This window comes from Cornus florida, unplaced genomic scaffold (genome assembly GCF_030987335.1).
Source record: "Cornus florida cultivar Cherokee Brave unplaced genomic scaffold, ASM3098733v1 CherokeeBrave_3.0.0_Hap2_Chr01, whole genome shotgun sequence".
Classification (NCBI taxonomy): domain Eukaryota; kingdom Viridiplantae; phylum Streptophyta; class Magnoliopsida; order Cornales; family Cornaceae; genus Cornus; species Cornus florida.
In genome coordinates, this window is record NW_026775571.1 from 118038029 (window position 1) to 118056377 (window position 18349).

Genomic DNA, 18349 nt, shown 5'->3' on the forward strand with positions numbered 1-18349 from the left:
CGGCGGGGTTACCAAAGGGCAGGCTGTATTAACATTTGAAAGTGATGGTTTTGTGAATGAAAATGGGGAGTGACATTAGCATGCATTGCATTTCATTGCACTGCATGGTTTATAATTGGAATTGACGTACATATTGTTTTAATTCCCTATATTGCATGATCCCTATTTCCCATTGGCCTATGCTTTGTTTGATTCACAATGACACAAGAATTGTGTCTTACGTGTCACCTACTGAGCTTTATGCTCACCCTACTATTTATATTATTTTTTTCAGGTCTTGGAAATGAACCGGTGGACGACAATCCACCTCAAGCTTGAAAGTTGTTAGAAGGTTGTTTGCTATTTTGTATTTTGACCGTTTTATATATATTCATAGTTGTGGGGATGTAACTAAGTTAGTATTCATGGCCTTGTAACTTAAGAACGAACTTATCTTTTGTTTGATGTAAATGAAACTAATAGAATTATGGTATATATTTCCATGCAATTGTATCATGTAACGTTGTAAGACAGGGACTTTAAATCTTAACCATATATTTTGGGACTGTAATTATGATAATTTAGATTAATTGGTGTGTGGATGTTCCATTATGAGAGGAACTATGTTGAGGTATAATGAACGAATGAATGGGATGCTGGATGATATTATGTGTTTTGTGTATTGGGACAGGTTGTTGTAGGCCCATTTTTAGGGGAGGTTATGCCGATTTTTTTTAAAAATTTTGGCATCAGCTAGGGTCGTTACAAATTTGGTATCAGAGCGATGGTTCGAATACCATTAGGACGACGGGTAGAGGCTTACCTAGGGTTGTCTGGGAAGTCATTTGCATTGTTATTTCCTTGTTTGGAAAAGTGTTATGCTATGTGAAAAAGCATGCTTAACTACTTACTTGCTTACGTGCTTATGTGCTTATATGCCTATATTAATGTGTTCATTGCATATTATTACATGCTAAATGTTTGTAGAGTTTCTTTTTGCGTTGGGTTGTTCACGGTTGGACCTTAGTGTTATCGTTATTGAATTGTTTCATTTGTTTTATAGAACGATGTCACGGCGTGAGGAAATCAGGGAAGTTGGCCCTAGACCGACTAGGGGTGATGTTGGCGAGAGCTCCAGCTCCAATCCGGAGGAGCTAAATGATGAAGACACACTTCTTAGGGACTTGATTCCCTCTAGAGTTGTCCCCACAAAGAGGGATAATGTTGAAGCACCCGTAGAAGTGGGTGAAGGTTATGTGGCACTGGAGTTGAATCGTTTGTTGCAAAATGTCGTGAGGGCAACGATTGCTGCTTAGTCGCAGTCGGCACTACAACCTACAGTTCAAGTTGAGGAGACGCCAGCTCAGAAGCGTCTCAAGATTATTAAAGGGTTTTCTCAGCTGATGCGGGTTATGTTTGAGGGCGGTGCGGATCCAATGATAGCAGATGACTACATGGAGCAAGTTGAAACTCATCCTAGCTACTTATAAGTTTGCTAAGGATGCCAAATTATGGTGGAAGTCAGTTACGAGCCGGTACAAGGTGAATAAGATGAGTTGGGACAAGTTTAAGGAATTGTTTTATGAAAAGTACTTTCCGCTTTCCAAAAGATGGGAGTTACAAGACCAGTTTCATAACCTTATCCAAGGGAGCATGTCAGTGGCAGAATATGAAAACAAGTTTACTTCACTTTCTCACTTTGCTCCAGAAATGGTGAGAGATGAAGTTAACAAGACTCGGAAGTTTGTTTCTGGCCTTAATGATCGGATGAAGCCGTTAATCACGGCACAGTTCATCAAGGTATATTCTGATGCAGTGCAAAGGGCTTTAATGTTAGAAACGGATAACAGAGATAAGGATGCGAGAAGAGAACAGTGGAAGCATAAGAGGGGTGCAGGGCCATCCTCAGAAGGATCTTCTTGAAAGAAGAACAAGGGTGGTTCATTTCAGTTTCAGGGGCAACAATCTACACGATCTGTTCCTACCACTCTTATGCCAGTTGGATCTGACAAGGGTGGAGTTATTTGTTATCAATGTCAGCAGCCTGGGCATTACAAGTCCAGTTGTCCCATGAGATTGACTTCAGTTTCTTCAGCTCCGAAGGCTTGTTATGGGTGTGGCCAGTAGGGCCATTTGATTCGGGACTGTCCAAGTCAGGGAGCAGGCACCATTAGTGGCAGAGGTTCACGACAGAGGCCGTTACAGTCGGCTACGGTTCAATCAGGTTTCAAACCGCCACCGCCACCACTACAGCCTGCCTTGTCTTCTCAGGGTTCACGACCAGTTAGGAGGGATACTCCTACTATGTCGGCACAACAGTCTAGTGTTCAGATTAGTAGTTCACAGGCACAGGCACCGCAGGGGTGTGTCTTTGCCCTTGCACCGACTGATGCGTCTCCTGGATCTTCAGTTCTCCGAGGTATATTTCCAGTGTTTGGTTCTTGGGCCCGTGTTTTGTTTGATTTTGGTGCATCTCATTATTTCATTTCATCATCATTTGCACTTGCATCGGGGTTAGAGGTCAGTTTTATGGATCGGGCATTGTGTGTTGATACGCCAGTTAGAGTTTCAGTGTTTTTGAGCCGAGTCGTGAGGGATTGTTCCATTGTGATAGCCGGGCGGACTTTTGTGTTTGACCTTATCCTCCTGGAGATGACTAGCTTTGATGTCATTTTCGGGATAGATTGGTTAGCTTCCTTTCATTCCACGATCAACTGTTTCAGAGGAAGGGTTACAGTTTGTACTCCCGAGGGAGACTGTTTCTTTTTCGTGGAAGATCGGAGTGATTCCCACATTTCATCGTTTTATGGAATTCGTGGATGGAGTCGTGGTGATTACTTTTTGGCTAGCCTTATAGCCGAAGAGGATGATGTTATGGAAGAAGATTATCCTGTAGTTGTTCGTGATTTTCTGGATGTGTTTTCGGAGGATTTGACAGAGTTGCCTCCACACCGAGAAGTGGAGTTCTCTATTGAGTTAATGCCAAGTACCGCGCCAATTTCTATGGCACCATATCGTATGGCACCAGTTGAATTGGAGGAATTAAAAAGACAGCTTAATGATTTGAGGATGAAAGGTTTCATCCGACCGAGTGTGTCACCATGGGGCGCACCGGTCTTGTTTGCTAAGAAGAAAGATAGTTCTTTAAGGTTGTGCATCGATTATCGGAAGTTGAATCGTGCCACCATCAAGAATAAGTATCCTTTGCCAATGATAGATGATTTATTTGATCAGTTGAGGGGAGCCAGTTGTTTCTCCAAGATTGACTTGAGGTCTGGCTATTATCAGTTGCGGGTTAGGGATGAGGATATCCCAAAGACAGCATTCCGTACACGGTATGGACACTATGAGTTCTTTGTTATGCCTTTTGGCTTGACTAATGCTCCAGCGACATTCATGGACTTAATGAACCGCGTCTTTCACGATTACTTGGACCAGTTTGTGGTAGTTTTTGTGGATGACATTCTTGTGGATTCACGATCTCGGGAGGAGCACAAGATCCATTTAAGTATTGTTTTACAGATTTTGCGGGAGCACCGATTATATGCCAAATATGAGAAATGTGAGTTTTGGCTACAGGAGGTGAAATTTTTGGGACATGTTGTTTTAGAAGGCGAAATGTCAGTTGATCCATCAAAGATTGAAGCTGTTTTGAATTGGGAGCAACCCAAGAATGTGTTTGAGATCCGTAGTTTTCTTGGTCTAGCGGGTTACTACCAGAGATTTGTGAAAAATTTCTCCCGTTTGGCAGCATCTATGACCCGTTTAACCTGGAAAGGGATTAAGTTTGCATGGAATGAAGCCTGTGAGTCATCTTTCCAGGAATTGAAGACAAGGTTGACTACGGCTCCAGTGTTGGTGATACCTGAGCGTGGCTTGGATTATGTGATCTATTGTGATGCTTCCCGTGATGGTTTAGGGTGTGTATTGATACAGGATGGTAGAGTAGTGGCTTATGGGTCTCGGCAATTGAAGACTCACAAGCTTAACTACCCTACTCATGATTTGGAGTTGGCGACAGTTGTGTTTGCTTTGAAGTATTAGAGACACTACTTGTATGGTGAGAGATTCGAGGTGTACTCGGATTATAAAAGTCTCAAGTACCTTTTCTCCCAAAAGGACTTGAACAATAGACAGAGAAGATGGGTTGAATTCTTGGAAGATTATAATTTTGACTTGCAGTATCATCCGGGCAAGGCAAATGTGGTAGCAGATGCCTTAAGCCGAAAATCTCGTAGAACTTTGGCCTGTTTGGCTATTCGGAAGTGGAAGATGCTTAAGGATTTGGCAGAGATGGGATTGTATTGTTTTGATGACGATGTTGACAGCGAGCCGGCATTCTTGTTTAGTCTTGTGGCTCAACCTACTCTTGTTATACGAGTGATTGAGCCACAGAGACAGGACCCGAATTTAGATGTCATTCACGCTTTGATCTCCAGTGGTGAGACAGTGAAAGATTGGGCTTTGTATACAGATAGGGGTCTACGGTTCAGGGGTTTGTTGGTGGTTCTTACGGTTTGTCGTGAGGACATCTTACGGGAGTTTCACACTTCCCGCTTTGCAGTTCATCCAGGTGGTACCAAGATGTATCACAATTTGAGACGTCAGTATTGGTGGAACGGGATGAAGAAAGATGTTGCACAGTTTGTGACTAGATGCTTCACCTGTCAGCAGGTGAAGGCCGAGCATAAAAAACCAGCCGATTTATTGCAACCATTGCCTGTAGCGCAGTGGAAATGGGAGCATATTGCTATGGATTTTGTGACAGGTCTTCCAAGGTCACGAAAGGGCAATGAGTCCGTATGGGTCATCATTGACAGATTGACCAAGATGGCTCACTTTTTGCCTATTAAGGCAACAGATGATGCAGAGAAGCTTGGTGTTCTTTATGTGAAAGATATTGTAAGGTTACATGGAGTTCCAGTAACCATTGTGTCAGATAGGGATGCTAAGTTCATTTCGAAGTTCTGGGAAGGACTTCAAGCAGCGTTTGGCTCAGCGTTGCATCTGAGTACGGCATTCCATCCACAGACTGACGGTCAGTTAGAGCATACTATCCAGATTTTGGAGGATATGCTTCGGGCATGTATGCTTGACTTGGGTGGTAGTTGGGAGGATCACCTTCCACTTATTGAATATGCCTACAACAATAGTTATCAGGCGAGCATTCAAATGGCTCCATTTGAGACGTTGTATGGTAGACCTTGTAAGTCTCCTGTTTGTTGGACTGAGGTAGGCGAGATAGCCGCCTTAGGACCCGACATTGTCCTCGAGACTACTGAGAAAATTAAGTTGATAAGACAGAGGTTACTTATAGCTCAGAGTTATGCGGATAAGCGGAGACGGCCGTTATCCTTTGAGGTGGGAGACCACGTTTTTCTTCGGGTTTCTCCACGGAAGGGTTTGATGAGATTTGGGAAAAGTGGCAAGTTGTCGCCACGATTCATTGGACCGTTTAAGATTTTGGACCGTGTAGGAGAGGTTGTCTACAGACTTGCTTTGCCACCACAGTTGGATAGGGTCCACAATGTTTTTCATGTATCGATGTTACGGAAGTACGAGCCAGATCCATCTCACATTTTGAGTTGGGTTGATGTAGACATTGATGAGGATGTTTCATACGAGGAAGGACCAGTTCAGATTCTTGACACACAACAAAAAGTGTTGAGGAACAAGACGATACCAATGGTAAAAGTCCTTTGGAGACACCACGGAATCAAGGAGGCTACTTGGGAGCTCGAACAGGAGGTTCGCTCCAAGTATCCAGAGTTATTTTCTTCTCCAGGTATGTCTTGATTTCAGGGACGAAATCTTTTAAAGTTGGGGAGAATGTAATGTCTGTAAGTTATAAAGAAAAAGAGAAAAAAAAAAAAAAAAAAAAAAAAAGTAGGACCCACAGCTTTTGTAAAGTGGTCATAAGACCACGTTTTTTTTTTTTTTTTTTTTGGTCTCTAATCTGATTCTTTCTCTTCCCGACGACAGAAGCTTTCTGCTCTCACTTTTCTTTTTTCTTTCTCTGGCTTCATGAAATTCACTCTTTGATTTCTCCCTCATCTCTTAGTGTTTTTAAGTGCCGTTTGAGGCAAAACGAAGCCCGCAACGAGCTCTACGCATTCATAGAAGCAATTTCAGTTTTTGGTCTTCCTAGGGACTTCGAATTTAGAGACCCATTTTAAGGGTTTTGTGCAAATTTGAGGTAGGGGCATCTTAATCCACTCATTTCTTGTTCTATTGTGAATTACACCTCCTTGTTATGTCAAACATGTTTAATTGGGAGTTAATTGTATCTATGTTTGTATGAATGATGTCTAGAGAATTTTCAAGAACTTGATTATGACTTGTTTCATGTGTAAAATATGTTTAGATGTTGTTTTATCATGCCTACTATGTGTTAACATGCTGAAAATGACTAATGAGAACATGTTTATTTAGATTGTGCCAAATTTCCCATTGTCAAAATATTGAGATTATATGTACATCCATGCACATGTCATTGGGATGCATGAAATTGGAGAATTTGTCTTGAAATGAAAATGGGGGAAATTTTGGGAAAAGAGTTTTGTCAAATAGTTTTGATAAATCTGATCGTTGCGGGGTTACCAATGGGCCAGAGGTTAATATAGCCTAGAGGGGACTAGGAAGTCGCCCTAGCGTGGTTGAGCTATTCGGGCCCCTCGATGACGTTGCGGGGTTACCAAAGGTCTAGAGACGATAGCCAATCCTCCTCTCATGTCGCGGCGGGGTTACCAAAGGGCAGGCTGTATTAACATTTGAAAGTGATGGTTTTGTGAATGAAAATGGGGAATGACATTAGCATGCATTGCATTTCATTGCACTGCATGGTTTATAATTGGAATTGACGTGCATATTGTTTTAATTCCCTATATTGCATAATCCCTATTTCCCATTGGTCTATACTTTGTTTGGATTCACAAGAACACAAGAATTGTGTCTTAAGTGTCACCTACTAGGCTTTATGCTCACCCTACTATTTATATTATTTTTTTCAGGTCTTGGAAATGAACCGGTGGACGACAATCCACCTCAAGCTTTAAAGTTGTTAGAAGATTGTTTGCTATTTTGTATTTTGACCGTTTTATATATATTCATAGTTGTGGGGATGTAACTAAATTAGTATTCATGGCCTTGTAACTTAAGTACGAACTTATCTTTTGTTTGATGTAAATGAAACTAATGGAATTATGGTATATGTTTCCACACAATTGTATCATGTAACGTTGTAAGACAAGGACTTTAAATCTTAACCATGTATTTTGGGACTGTAATTGTGATAATTTAGATTAATTGGTGTGTGAATGTTTCACCATGAGAGGAACTATGTTGAGGTATAATGAACGAATGAATGGGATGCTGGATGATATTATGTGTTTTGTGTATTGCAATAGGTTATTGTAGGCCCATTTTTAGGGGAGGTTTTGCCGAATATTTTTAAATTTTGGCATCAGCTAGAGTCATTACAATGCTTCAAATGATGCTCCATCTGTGCAAATTTATGAGCAGCCCTGTTGCCTTCTTAAGCACTCCTATTATTAAATTTATACTACTAACATGACTTTGTGCTTCTGGACTGCTAAATTTTCTCCTTTGTCCAATAATTTCAACCAGTATCTTGTAATCTCCTTCAAGCCAAACATTAGGCCAACCATTCTCCACAACCAATTCAAGCCCTCTTCGAAGCGCTGCCAATTCAGCAATGGCAGTGTTGGTGGTGCTGCTTCCTATGGATTCAGCATAACCAAGTAAAAACTTTGCATTGTGATTGCTAAACACCCCTCCAATGCTTGCTCCTCCTCCCGGTTTGCATGATGCATCAAAGTTCAATTTTGTCCACCCAATTTCGGGTTTTTTCCATGCCACTTGAATCGGTTCCCTGTGGCAATTTCGAACTGAAACTTGGAATGGATTTTGTAATGATCCTTGGCGTCTCAAAATCCTAGAAAAAGCTCTTGCCATCATTTTTCCTTTCAAGGAGGGTAAGAGACCACAGTCCCAAAATATATAGATTGCAAGAGTCATGCATGTTGGCTCTATTAAGTGCAAATCAACCAATAAATGTGATCATGTAAATAGTCAATTAGTTTTCCAAGTTCAATTTACATGAAGAACCCCATAATTCACAGATGGTACCACAATTAATGGAAACATCCACCTTCTTCTACTTTGTAATTATACATCATTTCTATCTCATCAATTGACGATTATTACAAATATTTGCACCTCAATCCTATGATATACATACATACATTATAATTACATACAATGGAAAAGATTTCTCCAATACTAAAAAAAGAAATCCATAATCTGTTTAATTATCTTCTACGAATAAATATTTTACCCTCTGCATCTTCATGCACAATGCGCAACACTTGATTAGGTGGAATATGGTGCCAAATTTGAGGCTTCTTCAAATGATGCCCCATCTGTGCAAATTTATCAGCAGCTCTGTTGCCTTCTCTATAAATGTGTGTCACAACACAATTTTCGAGCACTGGTATTATTAAATTGATACTGCTAACATGCCTTTGTGCTTCTGCACATCGAAGTGTTCTCTTTTGTGCAATAATTTCAACCAATGCCTTTGAGTCTCCTTCCACCCATACGTTAGACCAACCATTCTCCATAACCAATTCAAGCCCTCTTCGAAGCGCTGCCAATTCTGCAATGACACTGTTGCTTCTTCCTATGGATTCTGCATAACCAAGTAAAAACTCCGCATTGTGGTCCCTAAACAACCCTCCGATGCTGGATTTTCCTGTCTTACACTTGCAGGATCCATCAAAATTCAGTTTTGTCCACCCCATTTCGGGTTTTTTCCATGTCACTTGAATGGGTTCCTTGTGCCAATTCCTAATTGAAAGTTGGAACGGGTTTTTTATGGATCTTTGGTGTCTCAAAATCTTACACAAAGTTAACATCATTTTTCTATTAAAGAGTACTTTTAGAAGAAAATGACAAGAACTTGTTAAAATCAAAAGTGGAAGATGATGAAACTCGTACAATAGAAGAATTATTCACACGAAAAATCGAAAATATTTGAATAAAAAGATTAATCACTACATGTTTCACTAATATATACTGTATCAATTAAAATATTTAAAAAATTACATGAACACCAAGCTAGCTCTGTACAATGGAGGAAAGATGTACAAGGTTAACCAGAAAATCAAGTCAATATAATGTCAAAGTACATCTTAAAAATATTGCATGATAAAATAACAAATTTATTTTTTTAGAATACCATATGAAACACAAATGGAATAGAATGAAATGCGTTGAAGCTTAAGATAGGATCATAGGAGAAGAAAAGATGTACAAACAGCAGGCAGCAAGAATTCGAGAAAAATGTGAAACATTTTCTATGCAAAATCAGGAATTAAGACCAGTTTTTCGATCTCATGGTCATATATATGAATCTTGGTAACTTCAATTAGGTGGTCATGTTTTTAAAAGTTGGAGTAGAATGAAAGCAAAGGTTTCAGAATTTCAGAGCAACAAGGCAACACTCAGATACCAAAAAACAAAAATATTTTTGGAGGAGTCTCAAATAAAATTCCATGATAAAGACTACAAAAGAGACCTAGCTGCATCAATGTTATATAGAAGTTTGCGTGAGGAGAAGAGAGTGGACTTGTTTCATCAGAAGTTGACCGTTGAATGTTAACTGTCAAATTAACCGTTTTCTTTTTACGAGAAAAGAACCACCCCTGCCCTTTTACATCAACTGAAAATTGGTAGTTTATCCTAAAATTTAGGAATAATTATCTATCAAACAAAATTTTTTTTTTTTAAAAGGAAAAAAAAATAAAAGAAAAGAAAAGAAAGAAGAAAAGGTTTGTGATGGTGGTAACACTAGGTACCAATCAAGTTCGATAAAATTATAGATTTTTATTAAAATTGAATTGATACTATTAACAACTTGAGATGAAAATTCATGGATCTGATAAATTAGAACTATAGTTTTTATTTATTTATTTATTTTTGTCAGAAGGTTAAGAAACTTTATTACAGATGAAAAAATTAAGTCAATTGTAGCTCATGAGCACAACGATGATAAGGCAAGGAGGCATATACTATCAACAAAACCACAATTGAAAAAATCCATAGTCCCAAAATAGATTGCAAAAGTCATATTTTTGGCTCTACAAAGTACAAATTAACCAATAAAAATCCCAATAAGCATTAGATAGTACCACAATTAATGGAAACATGCACTTTATTCCTTCCTAACTTCAGAAATTTTAAGAGATTTGGAGCAACTTTGACTCCAAGTATAATTCTGCTATAATTGACAACACCTGTTAGGTGTCTCACACAGCTACGATAATAATTCTAAGACTGGCATTAATAATTATCAAATAATTCCTCTAGGTGATAAAAAAGATCTTTTTTACGTTCCGATTCATCAAGATCACGAAAGCAATCCACCAAATCCTTTAAAAGGCGTTCTGAGTAAATTATTTCAACGCCACACTTTCTTTCCTTTGAATCAAAATTCAAGCAAGTAGAGCACATTAAGTTCAATTATTTTATTTGTAGCAAACAAATAGTTAGTTTATCGAAATCAAAGTCAAAATCAGAGACATGCATTATCAAATTTGAAATTTTTTCAAAAATTTTAACCTCCGTAAAAACACGTGAGTGTGAATACCAACTTAGAGAAATTTGAAATTTTCTTTTCTTCAAAAAAGATAAAAATTATAAATAAGGTCTTACTTATAATTTAGTTTTTAGAATTTGTCTTGAATGTATATAAAGAGAGAAGGCCCACTTGATTGTCCCTTTGCTTCAGCTGAAGGTGTGAAGCCATATATGCACTGATAATAAAATAATTATGACCATATGGTAAAAAAATGGAGAGAGATAAAAACGGAAAAAAAGTAAAAGTCTATTGGTCTCCTAATGAGTGGAAATGGGGTCATGTACAAACTTTAGGCTTTCTCTTGCATCAATAAAATGCAGAGAATCCATTGGAACTTCAAAGAAGACACTCGCTAAAACATAAATGAGAGAACAAATAAAAAAGGTCATACAAAAGGTACATTCTCCAGGGGCAATTTAAGGTGGGTGAACACTGAACACTAAAGTCATTTTGGGTTCTTCCCACCTCCTGTTCACATGTCTCCTTCTTCAAATCTGAACTTTATATACCTGGAGGAAGATTTTGTGAGTCATAATTCTTCAAACATGACACTTTTTAAGAGACTGAGAGAGTATTAGATATTAATAAGCCAGTATGAGCCTAAGGCAGCTGCCCCTGGTCTATGTTGACTCCGTCCCTCTTTATACATACATATAGATATACAAAATCCTTACTTTTTATCTTATATGAAGGGGTTGATTACAAGGAATTTTTTTTATTTTTTTATTTTTTTTTATATCACTTTTTGCGATACATTTTGTCATACTATTAATAACCTTAAAATGTTGAGTACATGGGACTCCATTATTTATATAAGAATAAGTCCATCATGATGATAATATAGAGTTCAATAATTGAAGATTTGAGTTAAAATTAATAAATAAAATTTATGCATGTTCCAAAATGGAACGGTTTCTCACCCACCTAAAGCAAATTATTGTTGACACATTTTACCTATCTAAATTAGCATATCCGAATTGAGAATCAAAGGCAAAGAATATTCATGCGATAATTTGATGGGTTAACACCAAGAGAATTCATTGATAATAAATTTTAACATGATTGAATGATCTAACTATCGTAGTCAACTTTTTTGAAGCCCTATTTCCACCAAGAAAAGTATATTCTTTGAAGATCTTGAATTTAAAGAATCTGAACAAAACTATATATACTATTCTTCATGCTAGCTTCCTTTGGATTATTAAAAGCATAAAAAATGCACAAGGATTAATTGCAAATTGTAGTAGGAGACGGTTGAATTTGCAGCAAAAATCCAAAGATTCAGAGAAGTAACTAACTATTTCTATAAGTACACAGAGTTGTAGGCTATGAAGTACGGATATAGATATGAGATACCAGTATAATATAATACAGACATAGCGATATGGTAATTTTTTTTAAAAAAAAGGATACGAATACGGAATCGATACGTCAATATATATATATATGTATATATATAATATTTTTTTGTCCATTTTATCCATATAATTATAACAAAATCACTAATTTTAAATTTAGAACTAGATTTTTGTTTTTTTTGTTTTTTAAAATTTTATATTATTATTCTAATTAACTCATAATATATTTTAGATTGTGTTGAATTTTTTTATTATTATTTATAAATAATTATAAAATCACTAGGTCTGTATCCTGAAAGTGTCTAAAACCGTGTACTTGCTATGTAACATGTGTCCAAGTAGTATTTGCTTATCTTGAAAGTGTTCAAATATCTGATACAGCTACGGTACTTTAACAGAAGTGTCGGTGCAAGTTCCTAGATGCAGGTATACAAAACATAACAAACTGCTATGAGAATTTTCCTCTAATTTAACAAGAACCTGAAAAATAAATTAATTATATAAGATCAGTTTTAACGACAGTTGTTCAACTCATGCAGTGAGTTTTTTCGTTCATAACTCGTGCAGTGAGGTTAGATGCTAAAAGATACATCGAAATATATAAATATACATTTTAATTTTATTAAATCTTACGAAGGTTTTGCACGTGAACCATATCTTTTGAGATTGGAGATTTAAACGGGTGCGAACCATTAAAATCGTGGGGTCCTGAGCTGTAAATGTGTTTCGCATTTAGACTGTAAAACACAAGTAAATTAATGGAATATATATCGTAGCAATTGATTCGGCCAATAAATAATTTATCCATTTATTTGACACACATGAGACACATGTAGAGCCCCTCACGATGGCATACCATCAATATAATCAATTGGTGTTACAGCTCCCAGATGATAGGACTCCGAGTGAATGGTTGTCAGGGACCTTCTCGATCTGGATCATGTGAACAACTGTCCCCTACAATGTTAGGGTGGATTCTCCTCCTTTCTTTTCCGTACTTGTACGTGTGGTCACTGGTCACCCACTACTTGCATGAAGAAGAGAGAAAAAAAATGTTATTACACATATATGAGACATAAGTGCAACAATGATAAATTTAAAGGGCAGAGGAGAAAAGAAAAAAAAAGAAATAAAAAGAAAAGAAAATGAGGGAACTTTGAAATGAGAATTGAAGATTGGAGTGCAAATTTTCTTGAAGATAATCAAACAAATTTGAAGATGAACAAGAAGAAGTGTTAAAAAAAGAAAATAAGAAATATTTACTTGGGAACTTTAGAAAAAGAGAATTTTAGAGGCCGCATTGTTAAATATGACAAAATTATATACAAAAAAAAAAAAAAAAAAAAGAAAAAGAAAAAGAATATCACAGATTATATAAGTACGTATGTCTATTATGATATAATATATATGTTTGTATATTATAATATTTGAGAGTTGTCTTGCCACAGCGAACGCTTACGGCTTACTCCACAGGTGACTAGTTTATTACCGTATGATTTACCCTTTGGCAACAAAATGGTCTACTGTTATAAAATTTTAACAACGAATATTCCTCTTACCATACTACATTCAATTTAATATATACATTACTGGTCTCATTACACCTGTCCAATCTATTGTCAGAGAAATCAATAATAGCTTCATCCAACATGTATTTCCCTCCATTTAACTAAAACTTACTAATTAATTCACATATAACCATAGAGTATAAATCCTTTTAATGTTCCATTTTATTTTCCCGCACACAGAGACTGGTATAAATTAACACACACTGAAGACTTGAGTGAGCGAAGTGTGTAACAGTAAAAGACTACATCAACAGTTTCTTTTTCAGCGCAGAATGCAAAGCTTCTCTTTTTGATTCATTTGATTTCTGTGAACTTCTTTGTTGTTCTTCAATGGCTTTCACTTTCTCACTCTAAAACTAATAATGGAGTTCGATCTTGAGAATCCATTGATGAGCTTCCAGGAACACCAATTCGATACAATTTCACGTCTTTTCGCCAACGAATCAGATCATATGCCCTCACTTTCCTTCAAAGGGAGTAACTTCCTTGCCTCTGTTCGCCAAGAAGCTATTTCTCTCATTTTACAGGTATAAAGAACAGTACTATTCTTTTTTTTTTTTTTTACACTAGTATTACAAAATTTTCTCCTCTTGTAAAATTGTTTCACTTTTTCAGGAAAAGTTCTCTTGCAAATTTGACTCGTTCACATGCTACCTCGCTGTTAATTACATTGATAGGTTCATCTCCAAACAAGAAATCCCGGTAATTGATAGTGAAACTCTTATCTTTGTTGAAGGATTTAAATACTAAAATTAAACCCTCTGCTTAAGTATTTGGAGTAGATGGTTGTTAACGTATCTCTACACAATTATATACATATACATACCCCTCTGTCTCTCTATATATATGCACATATATATTTGAGTATACTTAATCTCCAGAAAACGAATTGAATGTGTAGTAGATTTTGATTGTTGCAGCAAGGAAAGCCATGGATTGCAAGGCTGCTTGTAATCTCTTGCCTCTCTGTTGCTGCAAAGATGAACACCACCGAAATTTCACTCTCTGAACTACAGGTAATAAAAACGTAATTGTCAATAAACTGGAAATGCATGTTTTTAAAACTAACATATCATTCAGAGTAATTAAGTAGTAATAGTCATTGACACAAATGAAACAGAGAGAGGAAGGTTTCATCTTCAATGCACAATCAATTAATCGAATGGAGGTCCTCGTTCTCAATACTCTGAATTGGCGGATGCGTTCTATTACACCTTTCTCGTTTTTGTGTTTCTTCCTTTCATTATTGGAACTCGAAGATCCGCAATTGAGTCAAGGTCTCAGAGACCGAGCTTCGGAGATCATCTTCAAAACTCACTACGGTAATCAGTTTACTTCATTGTCAGAATACACATACACATGCTTAATTATATGTATGGAACGGATAGATATGTTCATAAATGGCTTGAAATCTAATTATCAATCATCATCTCTGTTACAGAAGTGAAGCTTTTAGAGTATAAACCATCGTTAATTGCAGCATCGGCACTTCTCTGCGCGTCTCGCGACTTATTTCCGTCGCAATATACTTGCTTCGGCGTGGCATTATTCTCCTGTGAATATGTTGATAAAGTAAGAAGCCTACTGTCTATACACACACAATTAGTATATTAAATATATGTATGTAATGTACGGAATATATTACTCACTCATTTGATCAATTATTTTCTTTGGTTGACATTTATTGAGTTATCTGATATAATTTGATACATTAATTATTGCTCACTCATCAATGTGCTATTATTGCAGGAGAAATTGGTGAAATGCTCGAGTGTAATGCAGGACATGGTAATGGATGGGTGCGATTCAGTTTTTGATGCAGTGGTGTCAAGTAGAACAAAGACTCCGATTAGTGTTGTGGACCGCCATTGCAAAAACACCGAAAGGGAGGATACTTTAATGGCAGAGAGAGACAACAATAACATCAAACGGCCGAGATTGAACGGCGTTTGCACTGATCATGCATTCCACTTTTCGCAGATTCAGCGGGGCTGAGACAAACCACGGTGGATGCCAAAGGTACACCAATGTATCATGTATGGTTGTGATAATAGTTTTGTTGGCAGAACTATGTGTAATAAGAAGAGAAAAATATTTATTTTCCGTACTTGTACGTGTAGTCACGGGTCAAGGGCAGATGCGAACAATTAGAAGTGGACATTTTTACGAGAAAATGAATGCGGGTTTGGAACGGCGGGAAAGAAAATACATGACAAAGCAGGAAGTTTCCAGGACATTAGCTTCTTAAAAACGACGAGAAGATATTTTGGTGTGTACCGACCCGGCAAGAATAGCACTGCAATTTTATTTTATTGAATGTTGTACGGAGTATATATTTTCATTTAGTGGAAATTTCTAGGTCACATAATATCTACTCAAACATTTTTGTCCAAGAATACGCCATTAAAGTTTTTTAAGAGTTGTAAAAATGGGGTCAATGGAAAGCACAATTTTGAGAACATAACCAGTGTGGTCTGGTATGAAGAATTCAACGTTGGATAAAAAAACGGCTGTGTTTCGCTTCATACATTAACTAGACTCCAGATATTGAAGCACAAGTGGGCTTACTCCATGTGGGCTGGACTCCAACTCATGAACAAACCAAAGCCCAAAATAAGTAATGTGAAGAAGCACAAATATTTAAATTTTAGACCTTAAATATCTTATTATAGGCCCTTTTGACATGCTGGATCATTGTTATTATGGGTCATGCAACTTTTAATTTTACAAATTTTTGTTCCTAATTTTTAAGTTGAGTTTTGTTCTGGTAATTATTGGGCTAGGCAAGGAGGACACTCTCTCGGTTTATTGCACCTCACTATTCGGGTTGGCTCTCAAGTTGGGCCAGACCTAAAATACTAGCCCGGGACCTACCCAGTGAAATTTGTGGCTTGATCCAGCCCATATAAGGCACCACCATCGTCCACACCCTTGATCCTACCCAACGAGTCAATTCATGGGGTGTTATTAATAAGCTGATGGAAAATCCAAATCCCTTACATCAACAACCAATGCTGGTATATATATATTTCAAGTCAACATTGACTAATTAAATTAGTGGTTCTTCCAGTTTTAAATTTGTGAGATGGCATCAAAGTGCAGCTGGCTTTTGTGAGTGGCAATTGTTAATACTTAATACCATAGATCTAAGTCAACTACCATTCTTAATTCCTGTGAGCTCCTACTCCCAATTGGTCTGATTCCTTTTTGAGAGAGTAAGAGAGAGAGGTGAAATGGGTGAGGAGATTGAACAAGATCTAATAACCAAGATTAATGATGCTCTCCAAGAAGCAACCTCTAATGACCAGTTTCTACTCTCCAAATTAGCTCCCCTTCATACCCAATTGTCCGACTTGAAAGTCTGGCTTGATAAAAAAGATAAGCTCTCCTCAGCTTCAGATGCAGCAAATGAGGCTGGTAGACAACAACAACCACCCAGAGACAAGCTTTACCAGCTCAATAACGTGTTGACTGAGTGGTTGACGCTAACAAAGAAGCAGAGAACGTACTCCCCTGAGGCACTACTCCTCGCCATCAATTTGAACACTACCTTAAAGAAGATCAAAAAGGGTCTTAAAGGTGGGGAAGGCAGTGGAACTACTGCAGATCATCACAGGAATGGTAGTACTGCTACCTCTACTAGTCCACCTGCAGTAGTACCCATTACTGGTGATGCAAGTTTGCCAAAGAAATTAGAAGCTTACCGGTGGAGTTCAAGGTCAGTAGATGAAAGCAAAGTTCATGGCTTTGATCATGAAAAGATGTCCATGGAGAGATTGCTTTTCCGGAGAGAGCGCCAAGACGATTTCAAGGCAATTGGGATTGTTGGGATGCGTGGTGTTGGAAAAACTACACTATGCCAGTTGACTTTCAACAACAAAGTCGTCCAGGAACACTTCCTTCCCCGGATTTGGGTATGTCTGTCAAAACACCCTAATGAAGACGACAGCAACGAAATGAAGGAGATTGTTAAAAGAATTTTAGTCTGCCTCGGAGTGGAAGAGGATATCATCAAGTCTGTTTATGAGAATCATAAACTTCCGGGGCTGCTCTTTGCTCTTCGCCTACAGTTGATGGGTAAGAGGTACCTAATTGTGCTTGATGATGCTTGTAGCGAAAACAACGAGGGCCTTCAGAAGTTGGGTGCTTCGTTAACTCACATTAATGATGATGATAAATGGGGAGAAAAACTTGCCTATGGACTCCCAAAAGGGCATGGGGGAACAATCATCGTCACGAGCAGGAGTGAGGAATTAGCAAAGGACATGGTGGGTGAGGAGAATTTGCGTCGCCTTTTGCCCCTTCAAGACAAAGAGAGCTGCTGGTTAATATTCAGAGACACTGTTACAGAAGATGACATGGAGTTCCCTAAAGAACTGGAAAATCTGAAAGATGAAGTCATAAAGAAGTGTGCTGGCCTTCCATTAGCTGCAAAAATGATGGGGCAAATTAAGCATGATCAACTTCTTCAAGACAAACTCAAGCGGCAGCAGCAACAGAAGTCCACTGAGACTAGCCAAGATGAGCAGCAGCAGCAAGAATCTTAAGCATTCCACTTTATCGAACAACACCTTATTTTCTTTCTTCATCTTGCAGTTCAGTATTGTTGATTACCTTTGTTGTCATTTCTGTATAATTTCTTGCTCTTTGTTATCTTCGGTTATTGGGTGTGTTTTCTAACATTATTTGGTGAACCTTTTTTCTTGATTGAGCTTTTAAGAATGTGTAGTGAAAACTAATTCAATGCCAAATTGAGACCACTACTGATTCGAGCAGATCATAAA

General features: G+C 37.6%; 3 protein-coding genes across 4 annotated transcripts; 2 read left to right on the forward strand and 1 right to left on the reverse strand.

The window, feature by feature from the left end:
• Positions 1-7464: 7464 nt before the first annotated feature.
• On the reverse strand, positions 7465-7953 carry LOC132281705 (uncharacterized). Its single transcript, XM_059783383.1, has one exon. The coding sequence runs from the start codon at positions 7951-7953 to the stop codon at positions 7465-7467; it is 489 nt and encodes a 162-aa protein (XP_059639366.1).
• Positions 7954-13761: 5808 nt separating this feature from the next.
• Positions 13762-16057, forward strand: LOC132266667 (putative cyclin-D6-1). Of its 2 annotated transcripts, XM_059767616.1 has the most exons (7): positions 13762-14092; positions 14181-14267; positions 14486-14581; positions 14686-14887; positions 15007-15137; positions 15315-15584; positions 15686-16057. In XM_059767616.1, exons 1-6 carry the CDS (start codon positions 13928-13930, stop codon positions 15558-15560), a joined length of 927 nt encoding a protein of 308 aa, XP_059623599.1. In that variant the 5' UTR covers positions 13762-13927; the 3' UTR covers positions 15561-15584; positions 15686-16057. The 2 variants fall into 2 exon arrangements, with proteins under 2 accessions (XP_059623599.1, XP_059623590.1); XM_059767607.1 differs by lacking the exon at positions 15686-16057 and having other exon boundaries at positions 15315-15674.
• Positions 16058-16798: 741 nt separating this feature from the next.
• Positions 16799-18112, forward strand: LOC132281714 (probable disease resistance protein At5g45490). Its single transcript, XM_059783392.1, has one exon. The coding sequence runs from the start codon at positions 16799-16801 to the stop codon at positions 18110-18112; it is 1314 nt and encodes a 437-aa protein (XP_059639375.1).
• The last annotated feature ends 237 nt before the right edge of the window (positions 18113-18349 follow it).

Excerpts from the sequence above, each read along its gene's own strand:
- LOC132281705 (XM_059783383.1), bottom strand. The coding sequence starts at position 7,953 with ATGGCAAGAGCTTTTTCTAGGATTTTGAGACGCCAAGGATCATTACAA.
- LOC132266667 (XM_059767616.1), top strand. The coding sequence starts at position 13,928 with ATGGAGTTCGATCTTGAGAATCCATTGATGAGCTTCCAGGAACACCAA. Across the intron at positions 14,268-14,485 it reads TCTCCAAACAAGAAATCCCG|CAAGGAAAGCCATGGATTGC; the intron begins GTAATTGATAGT and ends TGATTGTTGCAG. Across the intron at positions 15,138-15,314 it reads CCTGTGAATATGTTGATAAA|GAGAAATTGGTGAAATGCTC; the intron begins GTAAGAAGCCTA and ends CTATTATTGCAG.
- LOC132281714 (XM_059783392.1), top strand. The coding sequence starts at position 16,799 with ATGGGTGAGGAGATTGAACAAGATCTAATAACCAAGATTAATGATGCT.